This window comes from Sphaerodactylus townsendi, linkage group LG02, assembly GCF_021028975.2.
Source record: "Sphaerodactylus townsendi isolate TG3544 linkage group LG02, MPM_Stown_v2.3, whole genome shotgun sequence".
In the NCBI taxonomy this organism is placed as follows: Eukaryota; Metazoa; Chordata; class Lepidosauria; order Squamata; family Sphaerodactylidae; genus Sphaerodactylus; species Sphaerodactylus townsendi.
The window spans coordinates 696,442-716,207 of record NC_059426.1 but is presented as its reverse complement, the minus strand read 5'-3'; the positions used below and the strand labels follow the sequence as shown (position 1 = coordinate 716,207).

The 19,766-nt window shown below is 47.1% G+C and overlaps 1 protein-coding gene across 1 annotated transcript in view; it reads left to right on the top strand.

The window, feature by feature from the left end:
- PLCL1 (phospholipase C like 1 (inactive)) overlaps window positions 1-19,766 on the top strand; it is a 207,419-nt gene that overhangs the window by 138,849 nt on the left and 48,804 nt on the right. Inside the window, exons 2-3 of the mRNA XM_048485250.1 lie at window positions 9,850-12,321; window positions 19,388-19,591. Of these exons, the coding sequence (XP_048341207.1) occupies window positions 9,850-12,321; window positions 19,388-19,591 (2,676 nt within the window). The remainder of the gene's footprint in view (window positions 1-9,849; window positions 12,322-19,387; window positions 19,592-19,766) is intronic.

The following is a 19,766-nucleotide window of genomic DNA, read 5'->3' as shown; positions in this document are numbered from 1 at the left end:
CTCCGGCTCTTCATCCAGCCTCTGGCAAACCCCGGGCTCATTTTTATGGAGATTAACCTGAAGCATCTGCTGTTCCTACTAATTCCAGCCTAGGAGTCAGTCAACACATCAGAGAACAGTTTTATCCTGAGCAGATTTCCCTGGAAATAGTTAATCTGCACTTGCCGTATGATGCGATTATTTGAAACCCAGTTTCAATGAGGTGCTAACCCTGAGGTCAGAATCAAAGAAAATAGATTTTTGCAAAGTACTTAAAATTAAAAATCTATGAATGCTATATAATTCAGCTCTGGAAGCGGGCAGTTAAATTGACGGAACATGTCAAGGGCTCAGTACGGGTGTGATAAGGAGAGAGCGCATGCGCACTCATGTGTAGGAGATAATTTTATTAGAAGCCGATCCATGTGGCTAATGGGAACCGAACAATTGCTGATGCCCTTAGAAAAGGATGTTACCTTGTGTTTAAAATTCTGTGCAAATCTCAGCAGGTAAAAAATTCAATGGCTCTCCAAGGAGAGAACAGCTTACAGGTTCAAAAGCACAAAATCATGACATTGCCGAGTTTCCAGGCTCTTGGAGAGACTGGGGAGGATGGCAACGGCATTTGCCCCACCTCCTCCCTCCCGGTTTAGCAGAGTTAATTTAAATTTCCAAAATTCATGTAGATAAAACGTCTGCATCTGCTCTCTCTGCTGTACAGCTCCTTAGGTAGTTTTCTGCAAAACAATAAAACAAGATTAACATTACGGAATGAAAGACAAGCATTAAAACATTTGGAAAAAGTCAGCAGTAGCAGCAAACTAATTTAAAGAGCCATAAAACCAGAAAGCACCAATAACGTAGTTGGGGACTCTAATGGCAAGAAGGAATAACAAACTTTTTAAAAGCAGAAGGGCTGGGGAAGACACCTGCCCACTCCACAGAATCCACGAAATGCTGTTGCTTGCCACCACTTAGCTTCCATTTACTTGTTCCTCTTCTGTATGCCACAAAGTCAAGGGAATTGGTTGCTAAGTCCTTAATTTGGCCATCCTCATCACATGTGGCCATAATGTAAGCTAGGCGGTTGGTAGCAGATTTGAATGAAAATCCGGGATCTGCACAGTGATGGGGAACAGTTTGAATTATGGGAGTTTTCGGAGGTGGGATGGGAGATCTTGGAAAGGCCCTTGACTCTGCCCCTTCACAGAAGGGGGGAGGGGGCCTAGTCACAACCCCAGCTGAAGTGGGGGGTGGGGGGTGGGGAGGAGGAAAGCGTTGGTCTGGCCGTGGCGCTTGCCCGCGTTCTGTGGTGCAGGGGCAAGGCTGCCAGTTGCAGGTTGGAAAATACCTGGAGATGTCTGGGGTAGATCGTGAGGAAGGCGGGGTTTGGGACTTCAGTGGGGAATAATGGCTAGCAGTCAGGAAGGACTGACTCACTCAACAGTTTACTCCATCAATCATGTTTACAAAGATAAGCAGTGATGCTGCGACAGTATCAGTCAAATGTTTCTTATGTAGCAACAATACAGTCAATTACAAACACATGTGTAGCTTTTCTGTCTGAAATGAATATCTGTATCACAAAGTAGAAAACCCACATTTCTGTGCAATATGGTGGAATTATCTCAATGAAAGGCAAGCCCAAAGCACTCTTCAGCTTGTATCGCTCCTTGCTGAACTCGAGAGGTTTGAATTTAATGATAAAGTATAATGAAGGATTGCAGGACGTGAGCAGAAGGCCATGTGAGTTGAGCTTCATTTGGACTGCACATAACTGCATATAACTGCTTAGGAGCAGCAGTGGCACAGTGGTTAAGAGCAGGTGTACTCTAATCTGGAGGAACCGGGATTGATTCCCAGCTGTGCCACCTGAGCTGTGGAGGCTTATCTGGGGAATTCAGATTAGCCTGTACACTCCCACACACGCCAGCTGGGTGACCTTGGGCTAGTCACAGCTTCTCGGAGCTCTCTCAGCCCCACCCACCTCACAGGGTGTTTGTTGTGAGGGGGGAGGGCAAGGAGATTGTCAGCCCCTTTGAGTCTCCTGCAGGAGAGAAAGGGGGGATATAAATCCAAACTCTTCTTCTTCTTAAGAATATTGTGAGCAAAGTTATGTTACGGACCCGCCGGTTAAAGTCCTGGACTGGGTCTTGCTTCAAATCCCTGCTTGCTGGGAATTTCAGTAGGAGGCTTGAAACATTTCAGGCTGGTCTGTTGGGGTGGAGGTGACTTGGAACTTCTCAAAGGAACGGTGGAATAAAAACGTGCTAAATAAATTCACCATCCTTGATGCAGTCAGTTATGCTGTTCAGTAGACAATGTCTTCTGATGTTCTCGACTGTGTTTCCTTTCTTCAAGCTCTAATCGACAGCGCTCACCTGCTTCAGACTCTTGAGTGGGGAAAGGTCGTTGGTGGTGAAGAGAACTCATCCTGTTTTGATCAAAGGCCTTTTAGATATTTTGCTGTCATTACTGCAATCTTGTAAAGGACAGAAAACGCCCTCCCAGGAAGGCTTCAGCCGGAGGCTATTTCAGGTCCTCCGTGTCTTCAGTGGCTCTTGAACTGCAACAGGACAGCCAGAAGGGTTGCTTAGAGGCTGAAACGTTCATTGCTTGTAGGCTTGTTTTTAACGTATTTAGGCATGGCAGGAATGCCTCTCCCCCGCGTTGCCAGGGGCAAAGAGAGGGGCATCGTTGAGTGCAGTGCAGATGTTGCTGAGTGAAGTGCATTGGCTCTAAGAATGGGCACAGGTACATTTTAAAAGATGCCGAAGGGATTACTCACAGAAGGGGCATGTTGCCTTAAAACTCTTATAGGTATTGGACTTGTTTTGAATATTTAGAACCAAGGGAAAAGTAGAGAAGCAGATAACTTGAATTAAACTATTTGAGGATGTAATGTGTACAGTGGAGACCCCCTGATTTTTTGAGTTTAAATTATAGACATTACATATAAGTTTGCATCTGTGAACATAAATTGCCTTGTAAAAATTTGCGTATTTTTTTAGGGGTCTTTTTCTCTTTCTTGTCGGCCATCCGCATGCCTCCCCCCCTGTTTGTAGCACGCAGGTGACTGAAAGTAAGTCGGACACAAACACCCCGCCCCGGTTTGCTCATTCTCCTGGATGGTGGGGGCCGTCTTGTGTGTTATTCAGCAAAACTCATCAACGAGGCAGGAAGAGGCTTTTGGTCACTTCCTGTAGTTGGTCGTGGCCATCTTAGCCCCAGTGTCTTCCTGCCTCGTCAATGAGTGCAGCTAATTCAGCAGGCTCTTCTTAGCTTAGGCCAGGGGTAGGGAACCTGCGGCTCTCCAGATGTTCAGGAACTACAATTCCCATCAGCCCCTACCAGCATGGCCAATTGGCCATGCTGACAGAGGCTGATGGGAATTGTAGTTCCTGAACATCTGGAGAGCCGCAGGTTCCCTACCCCTGAACTAAAGCATATCTAAAAGCACAGACCCAGAAAATAGAAAATAGAAATAAAGCATTTAAATGATTATTTCAACTGAAGTATATATATATAAAACTTAAGCAAGTTTTCTTGAAGACATTTTAGTATTAAGAATTATTGCTCAGAAATCGCAAAAGACACTTTGCTTTCCAAAACAGCCCCTATTGTCTCTTCCCACATTCTAAAGAAAAGATACTTTCACTTAGCAATGAGCTGAGAAAGTGTGTGTGTAGAGGAAAATAACTGACCAAGCAGAATTAAAGCAAAGAAAGAGAGTCAAGCCATGTGAGAAACTATATTCTTAAGAATGCTATTTAACAATGTATCGCCATGATTAACAATGGTGGGAATACTGAAACGTCATGAATTGACAGGGTTTGGTTTTGCAACATGTATGATGCATCAGCTGTCTTTATCCTATAAGAACTGTGACTTTTGTATACTCAGGGTGACTCCTCTGCTTCTAAAGCAGACCCTCTGAGGGTTTGGAATAAAAATTATTTATTTAATTATTCCTTGTCGGCTCAAGCTTATTAGCTTACTCTTACCCCGTGCTAACAATGGCACCGTGGACTGGTTTTTGGAGCAGAAGGCCACATCAAAAATACTTCAGAGAATGAAAGAAAATATTGGACACATGAAATGCATGGCCCTGGAGAACAGGCGCATGCTTGCCTTTTACATGGCTGCTAGCACAGCATCTGTACTAGAAAACCATAAATGTTGCATTCCAGTGTATTTTGCAACTTCCCAATCTCTCTCTCTCTCCCCCCGCATTTATCTAATATATTTATATCCCGCCTCATACTTCCAGAGTCTCTAGGCTGCTTACAAAGGTTAAAAATAAAATAAAAATTGCACCAGCAGCTGTAAAGGGAGTTTCCAGGAAGGCCAATCACATGTCTGGGTGAAGAGGAAGGTCTTCGCCCTACACCGAAACACATAAGAACATAAGAACTAGCCTGCTGGATCAGACCAGAGTCCATCTAGTCCAGCATTCTGCTACTCACAATGGCCCACCAGGTGCCTTTGGGAGCTCACATGCAGGAGGTGAAAGCAATGGCCTTCTGCTGCTGCTGCTGCTTCTGAGCACCTGGTCTGCTATCTCCATAATGGGTAGGTTCATGGAGATCTCCAACGGAGGCAGTCACCCAAAAACTTTCAAAATGGGGTTCAGGAATGGAATGAAGGGTCTCCTACTCCAGTCAATAACGGAGACTCAGGAAGGGTTCAAGAGCTTTATTGAACTGTGTCAGGACCTGAGCTGCAGAAAATCAGAGCTGATGCTCAAACGTTTGCAGCAAAAAAAATCTCCAAACATTGCCCACTTGGGATCTCCCCCCTCCCACCGGTCCTCACAATAGCCTGCATAAGAAAACAGAGGCGTATCTGGGCAAACTGGAGCTCTGTGCAAAACCTGAGTTTGAAGTCCCCCCCATGGGCGGCCACCCTCCCCACCGTGACCAAACAATGGTTTTCAAAGTCACCATCACATTATAGAACACCCCCCAACTCACAAATCTGAACACAGCAATGGGCCATGCCACACAGCAGAAATAATTTTTGGAAAACATTTTCAGAATGCTTTCAAAATGTTTTATTGCTGCTATGAAAACATTTTATGGTGTTGTATCCAGTCCCCCCAATCGGGGGAAACAGCATCACTTTCAATGTTATTTAAACTGGGGACCCCAGATTCTCCCTTTAAGGTGGATTTAAAAGGAGAATCTGGGCTCCCTAGTTTAAACAAGTGATGCTGGAATCCACCCCCAAACAGCATCATTTTCAGTGGTGTTTAAACTAGGGAGCCCAGATTCTCCTTTTAAATCCACCTTAAAGGGAGAATCTGGGGTCCCCAGTTTAAACAACATTGAAAGTGATGCTATTTTGGGGTTGATTCTCCCCCACCCTGAAACAGCATCACTTCCAATGTTTAAACTGGGGACCTCAGATTCTCCCTTTAAATCCATGCTGAAGGGGTGGATTTAATAATAATAATAATAATAATAATAATAATAATAATAATAATAATAATAATAATAATAATAATAATAATAATAATAATAATAATAATAGGCATTGAGAGAATAAAAGAAAGAAAGAAAACAAGCATTGGCAGGAAGGGAGTGGACTTAAAAAGAGAATCTGGGGAAATTTAGGGGGTGCCTGTTGTCAGGGGTGCAATTATTAAGATAGCAGCACCAAAATTTCAGAGTATCTTCATGAGACTCTCCTGATGATACCACCCCGGTTTGGTGTAATTTGGTTCAGGGGGTCCAAAATTATGGACCCTCAAAGGTGTAGCCCCCATCTCCTATTAGCTCCTATTGGAAACAATGGGGGATGGGGGCACTCCCTTTGGGAGTCCATAACTTTGGACTCCGTAAACCAAACCTCACCAAACCCGGGTCATATCTTCAGGAGAGTGTCCTGAAGAATCTTTGAAATTTTGGTGCTGCTAGCCTAAACACTGCACCCCCTGCAGGCCACAAACGGGAAAAACACTGAAAATACAAAATCCCCCACAAACGAACATGCAATTTTGTCGCCCACCACAAGGTGGCGCCCTGGGCAGCTGCCCACTTTGCCCAATGGGAGGAACGCCTCTGTAAGAAAAGGATAGTGTGAAGACAGTATTGTTATGTGTTCCAACTCAAGGACAGCGATAGAGCTCACTCCCTTCTCCAGGAAATGGGGGGAGGGAGGGGATATGCATACATCACTAGTGACAAGCAGAGCCATAGAAAACAGAAAGGGCCCTCAGGCCGCAGAGGATGGCCAGTGCAGGTGTGAGCTTGGCTCCAACCCACTGATGCCGAACTCAGGCGGGAGACAGGCCCCAGCTACTTCAAGTGTCCTCATAATATCTGATGCCCCATGCCAGTGTGTTTTTCCCTTGGCGATTGAGTTGGGGGTCAGAGATGAAATACAGAATAGTACATGTCAACATTCAATCTTCTGTTTTCACTACAGCTATAAGAGGCATTCCCAACTCCCATCGCTCCAAGGAATATGCTTGACGTTAGTACTTTACGCAGAGGAGGAAGAAAGGGAGGTTCCGCAGATTCTAGGAATGGCTGGACTGTTTCTTCCAGCACTTGCAGACAGTGCGTCTTTTCTAAAGCCTCAAATCCCACCTGAGAAGGGCCCCTGCGCAGAGCGGGGTGGTGGTGGTGGTGGTGCAGACAGGGCAGAGGCCTTCAGCTGTGGGGTTCCATCAGGATAAAGAGATGCAATCCTTCTGGTGATCCTGGCACCTTAATTGGCAAGTCCAGATGTAAAGCACTGGTCCTTCACAGTTAAAGGTGAAGGGGTTAGCCTCATTTCCAACTGTTCTCTTCCACATTCTCAGGCAGAGTTCCTCACACTCTTGGACCACCTCCTGGACACTCTGCAGCACCAGCTTAAGGAGCCTCTCCTCTCCTCCTGAGGTGCCCACCCCCTGTCCTCCATTTTGTGTGAATGCTCAACCCCAAGGCATGCCTTCGCCTCGCTCTGCAGCAACGTGCGCCAGCCAGCTTCGCCCTGACTCTGGCATTCCTGGACATACTCTCCTAATGGGGCAGTGACCCACTTCTCCTCCTGGGGTCTCTTGATGGACCCTCACAGCCCATCCGCTCATCCCCTTTTGTGGGCTTCCTTCCCCTGCACTTGTTCTTCCTGGGTGGTTCCTACACACCACAACCTAAGCTTCCTATTTGAAGAGCACAGGGAGCAAAGGAACACATTTTGATGGCGCGAAGACGGCCTCAGGACTTAGTGGGAATGGCGAGACCGTAGGCACAGTTTTTGGTTTTTGTGTGTGTCCAGTCACAGCTGATTTATGGTGGTTTTCTAGGCAAGAGGTGTTCGGATGTGGTTTGCCAATGGCCTTCGTCTGCAATAGGACCCGACGTACTTTGGAGGTCTCCCATCCACACCCTTGCTAAAGTGGAGGCTAAAAGTGTGAGACTGGCCCAAGGCAGCCCAGCAATCTTCCGTGGCAGGGCAGGGACTCACGCCTGGGTTTCCCAGGTCCTCGTGTGACACTTTAATCAATACATCACGTTGGCTCTCTCTAGAAAGGAAAACAAAGGAAAATGACCCTTAAAAAGGTAGAAAGCAGAAAACGTCTTTGAAATGGGAAAATTCTAAAAATAGAAAAGTACAAAGTTATGTTTTGCTTCTTGTCAGATTCGGCATGGTGGTGCTAGGAAGCCCCATATCCACCTCCTCACGAGGAGGAGTCACTCAGTTTTGGGCAGGTGTTTCATGTGGCCTGCCTCCCCTAAGGCATCAGAAAGCCACCAGTGTTTTTTTAGGCTCCAGGAGGACAGCTCGGGGGTGAGGGTGAGCTCCCTGCTCTTGCCTCGTGCACAGTTGGCACCTAGCAAAGATCAGCAGCAGATCATCTCAAGCTATGGGCTGAGGGGCCCAGGCCCAAGAGCAGCGAATGGGACGGATTCTTGTTGAATAATGAAGATTCTGTATCTGGCTCACTGGTCAGCTTGCCCAACGTTCTGACTGCTTAGCCAATAGGAACGGCAGGACTGATTTACTGTTTTGTCCATCCGTGTTGCCCGGGGGACTAAATTCCAGGTTCTGAGACACAGACGGATCCTTCTGTCTCTCCTACGAGATGGACACGCTCAGAGTGGTGAGATGATTTAGGAGCGGAGGAGGCTGGGGAATAGGGAAGAGTTATCTGCAAGGAGTCTGGGCACATGCAGAGAGACTGGGGGGAAAAGCTCTCCACATCTTTCCAGTCTAGGACCTGCCCTTGTTTCTGTCCCTTTTCCTGTATTCTTTTCTGACTCTGCAAAGTCCCTTTTCTGTTGGCCCTGAGGTCTAAGTAAGCAGCTGGCCCTGAGGCAGGAGCTCTCAGAGTGAGATACTCTTTTTCGCACTGAACCCCCCCCCCCCTCCGATTTTCACCCTGAGGGGAAAAATGAAGTGGTAAGAAATGCCTAATAAATTTCATTAAAAAAGGACAGCAAGTGATAGTCAACAAGTTATGCTGTCGGGTTTTCTCAGCTGCATCCCCACTTTTTTGGGAGGCCCCATTGATGGCGCCCCACAGGGCCTCTTCCTCTTGGGACCTTCTGTCGCACCGAATAGATACGTTTATTTATTTTCCAGGGCAACTTTACTGGTGATTGTTGAGTCTCTAGTTGAGGCTTTTCTAATCACACCTCGGTTCTTGTATGCTTGATTTTATCTTTGTTTATTTCCTACAAGGCATTGATTCTAGCATTCCTGTGATGTGCTTTTGGTCTCATGTGTCACTTTGAGTACCCCCATAGAGGTGAGAACAGCAACTCACAATAAATACGCTCTGCTAAGTGGTATGAAAATACAACTGATCGCCAGACTACAGACTGTTTCTTTTCCCTGGAAGAAATGGCTGCTCTGGAGGATGGAGTGTACCCCGCCCCCAAAAAAGAAATCCCCAAATTGGCAGGAATTTCCCAACTGAGAGTTCGCAACTCTGCTTTTCTTAACCCCGTGAAACCTTCCTCCCACTTACTCAGCCTTCTCCCTTTGGTGGATGAGCCTCGTGCGTTGAAGAAGAGATTCTGAGCTTGGTCGGGGCTCCAGACTTGCCAAGTGGGGTGGATGCAAACCTATATTTTTCAAAAGCATTTATAATGTGGCAGAGTTTTCCACTGTATAATTCATGACTGAGGGCAGAGTTAAAACGGAGATATTTGTTTTAATTGTCTTTGCTTAAGAATTTGTTGGTGGAGAGGAGACGTCTGAGGGGGGATAGGATGGAAGTCTATAAAATGATGCATGGGGTAGAAAATGTTGACAGAGAGAAATTTTTCTCTCTTTCTCACAATACTAGAACCAGGGGGCATCCATTGAAAATGCTGGGGGGAAGAATTAGGACTAATAAAAGGAAACACTTCTTCACACAACGTGTGATTGGTGTTTGGAATATGCTGCCACAGGAGGTGGTGATGGCCACTAGCCTGGATAGCTTTAAAAAGGGCTTGGACAGATTTATGGAGGAGAAGTCGATGTATGGCTACCAATCTTGATCCTCCTTGATCTGAGATTGCAAATGCCTTAACAGTCCAGGTGCTCGGGAGCAGCAGCCGCAGAAGGCCTTTGCTTTCACATCCTGCACGTGAGCTCCCAAAGGCACCTGGTGGGCCACTGCGAGTAGCAGAGAGCTGGACTAGATGGACTCTGGTCTGATCCAGCAGGCTCTTTCTTATATTCTTATGATTGTTTGGTTGCAATAAATGTCCAGTTACCTCTACAGGTACCAGTAGTTTCAGAGTAATTGTTGTGTGAATAGATTTGTACAAATTAGCAATCATTGAATTTACTTAATCCGTTTCTTAAGTGACGCATTTGTTTTATATTTTGCTTCTGTGTCACTTCTCAGAAAGTATTAATTTTTTTTTCTAATTTGCTTCTTCACAGGACCCAGCAAACCAAAAATGTGGGCGAAAGAAGACAGTGTCCTTCAGCAGCATGCCATCCGAGAAGAAGATCAGCAGCGCGAGCGACTGCATCAGCTTCATGCAGGCTGGTTGTGAACTTAAGAAAGTTCGACCAAGCTCCCGTATTTATAACAGGTTTTTTACTCTTGATCCCGACTTGCAGGCTCTTCGCTGGGAACCGTCTAAGAAAGATATTGACAAGGCTAAACTTGATATTTCTGCTGTGAAAGAGATCCGGTTAGGCAAAAACACTGAAACGTTCAGGAATAATGGCCTTGCAGATCAAATTTCCGAAGACTGTGCCTTCTCTATAATTCATGGGGAGAATTATGACTCACTGGACTTGGTTGCCAATTCGGCAGATGTGGCCAACATTTGGGTGTCAGGTTTGAGGTACCTGGTTTCTCGTAGCAAACAAGCGTTGGATTTGATAGAAGGTAGTCAGAACACTCCTCGGTTTGCATGGCTTGGATCTGTATTTGAAGAGGCCGATGTTGATGGTAATGGGATCATGTTGGAAGAGACCGCAGTAGAATTAATAAAACGACTGAACCCTGCCTTAAAAGAGGCAAAGATCCAGTTAAAGTTTAAGGAGATCCAAAGGAGCAAAGAGAAGCTAACAACCCGGGTAACGAAGGAGGAGTTTTGTGAAGCGTACACTGAACTTTGCACAAGACCAGAAGTATATTTTTTGCTTGTGCAGATCTCTAAAAACAAAGAATACCTAGATGCGAATGACCTCATGCTTTTTTTAGAGGGTGAGCAAGGAGTTATGCACACAACTGAGGAAATGTGTCTGGATATAATTCACAGGTATGAGTTCTCTGAGGAAGGACAGTTGAAAGGTTTTCTTGCAATTGATGGGTTTACCCAATATTTGCTGTCCCCAGAATGTGACATCTTTGATCCTGAGCACCAAAAGGTTGTCCAAGACATGACACAGCCTTTGTCACATTACTACATCAATGCATCTCACAATACCTATCTAGTAGAAGACCAAGTACGAGGACCAGCAGATATCAATGGTTATGTCAGAGCATTGAAGATGAGCTGTAGGAGCATTGAGCTGGATGTTTGTGATGGTCCTGATAACGAGCCCATAATTTGCAACCGAAATAGCATGACATCCCCTCTTGCCTTTTGCTATGTCATTGAGGTAATCAACAAATTAGCCTTTGTTTCTTCAGAGTACCCGCTCATTCTCTGCTTGGGAAACCACTGCTCTATACAACAACAGAAGGTCATGGTTCAGCAGATGAAGAAAGTATTTGGAAATAAACTCTACACAGATATTCCATTATCCTCGGAAGCATACCTCCCATCTCCAGAGAAATTAAAAATGAAGATCATAATTAAAGGGAAGAAATTGCCATATGGCCAGGATTTGCTGGAGGGCGAGGTTACCGATGAGGACGAAGAAGCTGAAATTTCTCGAAGAATGTCCGAAGAATCCATGGGAGAACCAAAGATGACCTGGCTATGCAAAGGGCTCTCTGATATGGTATCCATATGCAAATCTGTCAAGTTCGCAGATTTTGAGAGCTCCATGAAAAGTCAGAACTATTGGGAAATCTGCTCCTTCAGTGAATCAGAGGCCAGTAAGATTTCAAATGAGTATCCAGAGGACTTTGTGAACTACAACAAGAAATTTCTGTCTAGAATATACCCTAGTGCCATGAGAATAGATTCCAGTAACTTAAACCCACAAGACTTTTGGAACTGTGGCTGCCAAATAGTAGCAATGAACTATCAAACTCCAGGGCCGATGATGGATTTATATACGGGATGGTTTTTACAAAATGGGGGATGTGGTTATGTCCTTAGACCTTCTGTTATGCGGGAAGAGGTTTCATACTTCAGCGCCAATACGAAAGGCATAGTTCCAGGGGCTTTTCCTCAAGTTTTACACATCAAAATCATCAGTGGTCAGAACTTTCCAAAGCCCAAAGGTGCCTGTGCCAAGGGGGATGTCATAGATCCTTATGTGTGCATAGAGGTCCATGGGATTCCTGCAGACTGTGCCGAGCAGAGAACTAAAACAGTTCAGCAAAACAGTGATAACCCTATTTTTGACGAGAGCTTTGAGTTCCAGATAAATCTGCCAGAACTTGCCATGATCCGTTTTGTTGTGTTGGATGACGATTATATTGGTGATGAGTTCATTGGCCAATATACCATTCCACTGGAATGCCTACAGCCAGGCTATCGGCATGTTCCTTTGCGTTCCTTTGTGGGAGACATCATGGAGCATGTCACCCTTTTTGTACACATTGCGATAACTAACCGAAGTGGTGGAGGGAAGGCTCAGAAGCGTAGTCTGGGGGTTAGAATAGGGAAAAAAACAAGAGACTATAGCATGCTGCGGAACACTGGCTTTAAGGTTATAGACGACATCTTCAAACTGGCCGTCCAGCCGTTAGGAGAGGCAACTGACATGAGAGACAACATGCAGGTAACAAAAGCTGTGACTCCCCCCTTCCTTCACTGTATTTAAGAACTGAATTCAGTTTTAGAGTGATGAATTATATTTTAGGCCACTAAAATGCAACACCCGATGGCAAAGGGTGAAATATTCCTTTTGCAAATAAAATTTCAAGGTGCTGTACCTCACAGCACCTCTGAATGTTTAAGCACAGCCTGCAGAACCCTTGTGCTGAAGTCCTGATGGCATCATGTTCTCACGGACTGTTCACGTGTGCCCCGTAGGCTGCTTCCGCGCATGCAGAATAAGGCCCTTTCAGTCCACTTTCACTATTGCTTGCCAGTGGGTTTTGCTGTTCCACGCAGTAAATGGATTGTGTGGCGAATCTCCTCCGTCGCACCCCCTGCTGGGGCTTGTACCGTCCTTCCTTCCCTTTCCTGCATGATGTTGCTCCTGTCCTGGGCCCTGGTCTCAGGGGGCTGTGTTGCCCTCAATAGCTTCTGAGTTCACAAGATAACAAAGGCAGGTACCTATTCCTAACCCCAGTCCCTCCTCGCCAAGTCTTCCACCATTATCCTTCCCTCCCGAAGCTCCTTTCCCTCTACTCTTTCTCCCTCTGAATGTTGCCCTGACTCCCTGTCCACCTTCCTCTCCTTCACACACGACGGACCCCCCTTTAACCCTTCCTCCCTCTGCCCCAATCTCAGGCTGGCTCTCCAGCACGTGGGTGGCCCCCTTCGTTGCTACCTCGCTCTCCCCGCCCCCTCTTTCCCTTCTCCCATCTTCTCAGCCTTTCCTGTGCCCGGGCGGGTTCCCTGGCTCCGCCCCTCTCGCCGCACCGGAACTGGGGCTGACAAGCAGCGGGGAGCCTCCTGGGGCGTTCCCTGCTCTGACTGCGGCCCGTCCTCCGGCATCCAGTGCCAGGCTGCCCGGGCTCCTGGAGCCAGCGGAGGGGCCCTAGGCTGGTGAGCCGGTGGGCTGCTCAGATTCGGAGCTGCTCTGGCCTCTGGCGGTCCTTCCACAGAGGCGTTGGTCTCTGGGGGCTCTTTCTGCCCAGCATCTGTCTGGTCATGCCCTGAGGCTCTCCCTCATTGAGGTAAGGTCAGCGGGGTTTCTGAGGCTAGGGATGGCCCTTGAACAAGTTCGGGGAGGGGCCTCCCTTCCGACCCCGGACAGGTTGAAAGTGCATTATTCTGCTTGTGCGGAAGGGACCATGGTGATGTATACCAGCCCAAGCGATACATTCAAACAGGAATTTGTCACATTCCTTTGTTTCTTCCCCTCCACCAACCAGGAAGAAGATTTGAGAGAACTGAGTGCTATTACCCAAATTAGTCTGGTCTGATCTCTTTTAGTTGGGGGAATTAGCTGGGAACAGACCTGCAATGCACAAGGCAGGTAATGAGGTCCTCACCAATTCATACAGAGGTCATTTCCCAAAGAAATCCACTTAAAACCCAGAATTAAGGAGAAAATAATTTCATTAAAGAAGAAGAGTTGGATTTATATCCCCCCTTTCTCTCCTGTAAGGAGACTCAAAGGAGCCTCCTTTCCTTCCTCCCCCACCCCCCCCGCCACAACAAACATCCTGTGAGGTAGGTGGGGCTGAGAGAGCTCCGAAGAACTGTGACTAGCCCAAAGTCACTCAGCTGGCATGTGTTGGAGTGCACAAGCCAATCTGGTTCACCACAGCTCCACAGCTCAAGCGGCAGAGCAGGGAATCAAATCCAGTTCCTCCAGATTGGAGTACACCTGCTCTGAACCACTATGCCACTGCTGCTCAAAAATAATGAAAATACACATGCAAGTTGCAAACGCATAACACACATGAGTATACAGAGAGAGGTGACTGATAGAGGGAATAGAAGAGAGCATTGTGGGGAGGGCAATATTTACAGATCCAGAAGAGGTCCAAGGGAGCAAGAGAACAACTGCCCCCACTGCTCACATGAAATGACGAGCTGGTCTAGTTATAGCAGAGGTCCCCAAACTTTTTAAACAGTCACTGTCCCTCAGACTGTTGGAGGGCCGGACTAAAAAAAACTATGAACAAATTCCTATGCACAAATGATTGTAAAATGTTTGATTTCACCTTTCAGCCTTTCTGTCATGGTCTATTTTTAGAACAGTGACAAAGTATGTCAAGTACAGGGTGGGCTCCAAATATTGTTGGGGAGGCTGTAAAAAAAAAGCAGAACTTTCCCAATGAAGCATTCCATCTAACCCAGGATTAGGTATCTTCCGGGGTTCTTTCCTCCCTAGCAGCCAGCGAGTGATTCGCCAAGTGAGGTGGAACAGAAAGCCTGAGAGCAACACATGGAGTAGCCGAGAGGGAAGGGCGGAACAGGAGTTGCCACGTGTAAGGTTTCCAACTCTGGGTCAGAAAATGCATGGAGATTTGGGGGTGCCATCATGTAATTGCAATCAGCAGCCGTTGGGGCCGGTTCCTCCTCTTCCTCGAGCCCCCACTACACATGAATGGAGCCATCGCCACCATGCCTGGCGGGCCGGATAAATGCCTTCAGGGGGCCACATTTGGCCCCCGGGCCGTAGTTTGGGGACCCCTGAGTTATAGGAAAAACTGACCCTCTGGCTATGATAAGAGGGACGACCCTCCTGGAACAAAGCAAAGTTTTGTTCCTAGGCACGGACAATGCTGCGGAGAAAGGCTCGGTTGGATTAAGGCCTGGGAGCGACTAAGACTTGGTGAGTTTTGGGCTGTGCTGGTGAAATGAAGACCAGGGACATTCCAAGTCTGGATGAGGTTGGAATGTTTAAACAAAGAAAATGTGGAAGATTGACGGCCCTTAATAGCTGGACAGGAGTTTTAAGATCAAATTAACATTTGGGAGAAACGGTGCAGGGCGAGCTGATGAAATTAGGATGTGGCATTTGCAAGTTCTTTGTGAAGCCTGTGCCAGGTACACAATCTCACAGCTGGGCTGTTGTTACCCAGATTTGAAGGAAGGCATTGTCTGATGTTAGGCACACTTAATTTGGGAGGGGGAAAGATTGATGTCACGTGTTCGGCAAACCCTGTTGATATCAAAGCCCTTGAATTAAAAGCATTGTCCGTCTTACCGCTGCTCTGCTTCATGAGTCTGAACGGTCTGTGATATCAAGGAATGACTCGTGGGGCCGGCAGAAATGTTCCCCCCTTTCTGGCTATCAGCTTGCACGGCAGCACTACAAGTGCCCACAAATGCCCTTTTCTCAAGCAATCTTATGCAAATTAACTAATTTTGATCATTGAATTGTAAACAGGGATTTATGCCCAGTTCGTTGCCATCAAGTGGAATACCTTTGGACACCTCAAACACCACCCTTTGGTTTTATTCCTTTATTTAAATGTTTGTCTCTCGCTTTTCTCCCTGGAGGGATCTCAAGCCGCTGACTAGAGCAAAGTTGAAGAGACAATATAAGTAAACCAACCAATTAAGAAAACAACAAACTACCCTGGACTAGTCTAGAATTCAATACCTGGCTCTGTAATCCTTGAAATGGATTTTTAAGCATCTGCGAGGGCCAAAAGCTGCCAGAACCCCCTCCCTGTTTATCCAGTTACAGTGGAAGCTTTGTGATTTGGCACTGGATTATCCAGAATGCTCAGAGAATCAGAAGACTAAGAATACTCTGTCGCCATAATTCTGGGTCTTTGAGCATTCCCCTTCCAACCTGTCAAGTGGGACAGTTTGGTTTTTTCGAGGGACTGCTGCTTCAATCAGCAGGGAAATAAACTAGCTTTATTCTTCTGCCATTTCACTAGAGAGTGTAAAACACCTGTGGAACTTTAAAGAAATAGAAACTTCAAGGTGAGGAAAATGACAGTGAGAAAAAGGCCCCCAGTCAAAAGGTGCCCTTGGGCTGCTCTCTGTTGCTCTTGGTGGTTGCATAAATTAACAATATTGATTTAAAAACACCCATCTGAGCATATCATGATTTCCTCTTCAGTTTTTTTTAAAGCTGTAACTCTAGCATTGAACAGTTCACAAAGAAATTCAGGATATAGAAGAAATAAATATTTCAGTGCTTTTATAGGCTCATAAAAAGATATATTACTTCCCATAGCAGCTCTATTGACACTTTCGTGTGTGTAAATGCTGTTAAAATCAAATGTAATAGCTCTTTCTGTGAGACTTTAAGATACTACTAAGATTCTTTCTGAAATCCCATTCTTTTGGAAATCCCATAAAGGTCCTTTTAACAAGGGATCATTGCCCTTGAAAAGCATTCAGGTGTAGCTGGGGCTCCCGTGCAGGTATTGTAAGGTATGTGGCAAAGCCTCCGCCCACATCACCTTTATCATGTTGGAAAGCCATGTAGAGCCCCAGACAGAAATGCAGAAATGTCTTGGGCAGTAACAATGTGTAACATGGAATGCGAAAGACCAGCCTTTTCCTCCATGATGATGCCAGTTTGTTAAGATCGTCTGGACGGGGCACTTCCTCGATTGCTTCAGCTCTCTGAAGTCAGAAAAATGACGAAAAGCAGGGTCTTTTGGGTGGGGGTGCCGCGGCTGTCAGCTGTTCTTGCCTTGCTCCATCACCTTTGATGGCGTTCAAGGTTCAGTTGTTGGGGCTTTCCAAGCTCATTGTCAAACTAGGAGTAAAAGGAGTAAAGACACGTAGAGCTTGGCGGGGCCGGGAGAGAGAGCAGGTCGGTCGGCAGCGCTTCAGGGGAAAGGGCCAACTGTTGCCGGGTGCAGCAGGAGAGCGGGGGCTCTAGCGCTGTAGCTGGCTTTGGCGGGGGGAGGGGGGAGGGGGAAGGATGGCCAGAGGAAAGGGCCAGTTGTGGCCAGGTGCAGCCAGAGAGTGCAGGCTGCCGTGGCTCCGGTTCCCAGGCCGGCTTTGGTGTCGGGTGTGGGGAAGGGCATGCAGGGCAAAGGGGCAGCTTTGCTGTGTGCATGGGGAGAGTGCGGGCTGCCGTAGCTGTCGCAGTGGGGCGGCTTCAGTGTCGGGGAAGAAGGGTGGGGGAAGGGCCAGTTGTTGGTGGGGGGAACGGGAGAGAGAGCGGCCCGGTGCTGCTCTTGGGTGGGGGAATGGTGCTGCAACATCTAACCTTCCACCAATGAGCACCCAGGAGAGAGTCCCACACACCTGTTGGTTGAGGGTTTGTTGCAACAATTAGTGTGTTACCCAATTATATAAAAACTAGCGGGCCCAGCCATGCGTTGCTGTGGCAATTGTCCTTCTCATCACAGTTCGCAACCCACACAGATGTCCATGCAGGTCCAGTGATCCCCAGCATAGCCTTTGGGGGGGGTGTCAAATGGAATCCCTCTTTCCCTTTTCAATTCACATCGTTATATGGTGCTGTCTTGTTTTTTTACTATAAGGTAACCCTTCCCATTCCACAACTGAACTGTGCAGAGTGCGAATCCTGCTGTCCATGAGGCTGGTTGACTCGCACAGTCCTGGGTTGGTAAGGCAGAACTGGGGCAAGCAGGCTATCCCAGTCAGGCAGCAGAGGAGGGTGGTGAGACGCTCAGATCGAGGCCAGCTCCCTGGGTCCTTAAAGGGCCATGTGCAAAAGAAGCGGAGCCAGTAGTGTTGGTTCGCCCCCCACCCCGCGGATTTTCTTAGAAGAAAAAGGCAAACTCCAGCTCGCTTTTAGTAAAAGAGAGCTGTGGCGAATATGGGTGAGGAAGTGGGTAAGTGGTGGTTGGATGTGAGGGAGGGCAGAGTGAGGTGTGTGAGGATGAGCTGGATGTTTATGAGGGTATGTGTATTGTGTGGTAGCAGTGGGTGAGGCACAGAGAGTGAAAGTTACCTGCATGTGTGTGGGGGGGAACCCCACCTGACGTCTCACATGGCAAAGTGGGTATGTGTTTCACTTCCACTCGTATTACCTATTACCTATTTACTGTTTTCACTGCTCATCTCTGCCCATCTGTGGGAACATCCTAAGCCCTCATCCCAAGCCCTCAGGCCACAGACAGACAGGCTGCACGGACATTCTAAGGGTGACAGTTAAACAGAGGCAGCTTCATGGCCTGGTGCGCCAGGAAAAAGACGTTTTACCTGGCTCAGGTATGGACTTTCGGTGATTTGAAGGTCTGAGTACCTGCCAGCAACAGGGAGGGACGTCCTGTGAAAATTTGGGGGCGATCCGTCCAGCAGCTTCTGAGGGAGACCATCAGGGACGAACACACTGTTAGATTTTTATATATATAGAAGATTAACTCTGATTTTGTCTTTGTCCTGCATGATATCACATGCTATTGATAGTGGGCTATTCTGTGTTTTAAAACTAAGCTGCATTCTGTTTCTGTTTTCTTTTTCTCTCTCTGTTTTCAAAATACAAATATTGTGATGACTTTTATGGTTATCATGCACTATACCATGCCAGCATGGTGTAGTAGTTAAGAGCAGGTGCATTCTAATCTGGAGAACTGAATTTGATTCCCCGCTCTGCCACTTGAACTGTGGCACTGTGGTGAACCAGCTTAGCTTGTGCACTCCAACACATGCCAACTGGGTGACCTTGGGCTAGTCACAGTTCTTCAAAGCTCTCTCAGCCCCACCCACCACGCAGGGTGTTTGTTGTGGGAGACGGTGGGAAGGGAAAGGAGATTGTCAGCCCCTTTGAGTCTTCTTACAGGAGAGAAAGGGGGGATATAAATCCAAACTCCTCCTCCTCCTCCTTCCAGCTGTAGAGAAAACCAGGAGAGAAAGGTTTTCAAATATGAACAACTGTACATTTTTTGAAATTACTTTAGTGTACAAGAGGTTGGGGTTGCAAACCTTCAAGTGGACCAAGGGAAACAACCCTCGGAAGAGGCGGGCAGCTTAAATTTATCCCCAGGGAAGCCTCTGGCTGGCCATGGATTTCCCAGCCCGTTCTGCTGCCCCTTTTCGGCTGGATGGGCTGTGCTGAGGGTTCCCCCTTGAACTTCCTGGTCACGAGATGCCTCGGTCCATATTATGTCGTGATATTCCGCTAGTGCAGAGGTCCAACTCTGGCGCTTCAGATGTTCATGGACTTCAATTCCCGTCAGCCCCGCTGGCCTGGCCAGTTGCTCCATGAACATCTGAAGCAGCAGAGTTGGACACTCCTGTGCTAGTATAGCACTCATGCGTTTCTTTTTCCTCAACAGAATGCAATCGTGTCTGTTAAAGAGCTCTGTGGACTCCCGCCAATCACCAGTCTGAAGCAATGCCTCTTGACCCTGTCTTCACGGCTGGTGAATAGTGACAACGTCCCCTCGGTGGTTCTCAACGTGAAAGACAACTTTCCTTATCTGGAACCTTTGGGGACGCTGACTGACTTCCAGAAGAAGGTTCTAGCTGCATATGACCTGGTAGGTTCTTGTTCAGTTTTTTTGTTACTTCACAAAACAGAGGTCTCTGTGGGCCCTGTGGGACTCATGGACACTTTTCTGTTTCCACCAAGCATCCTTAGAAACGCCGCCTGGGGCTCTTGGCTAGCAGGGCTTCTGGTTGCCATGGGGGGTTTGACTGGCTGTGCAGAATCAA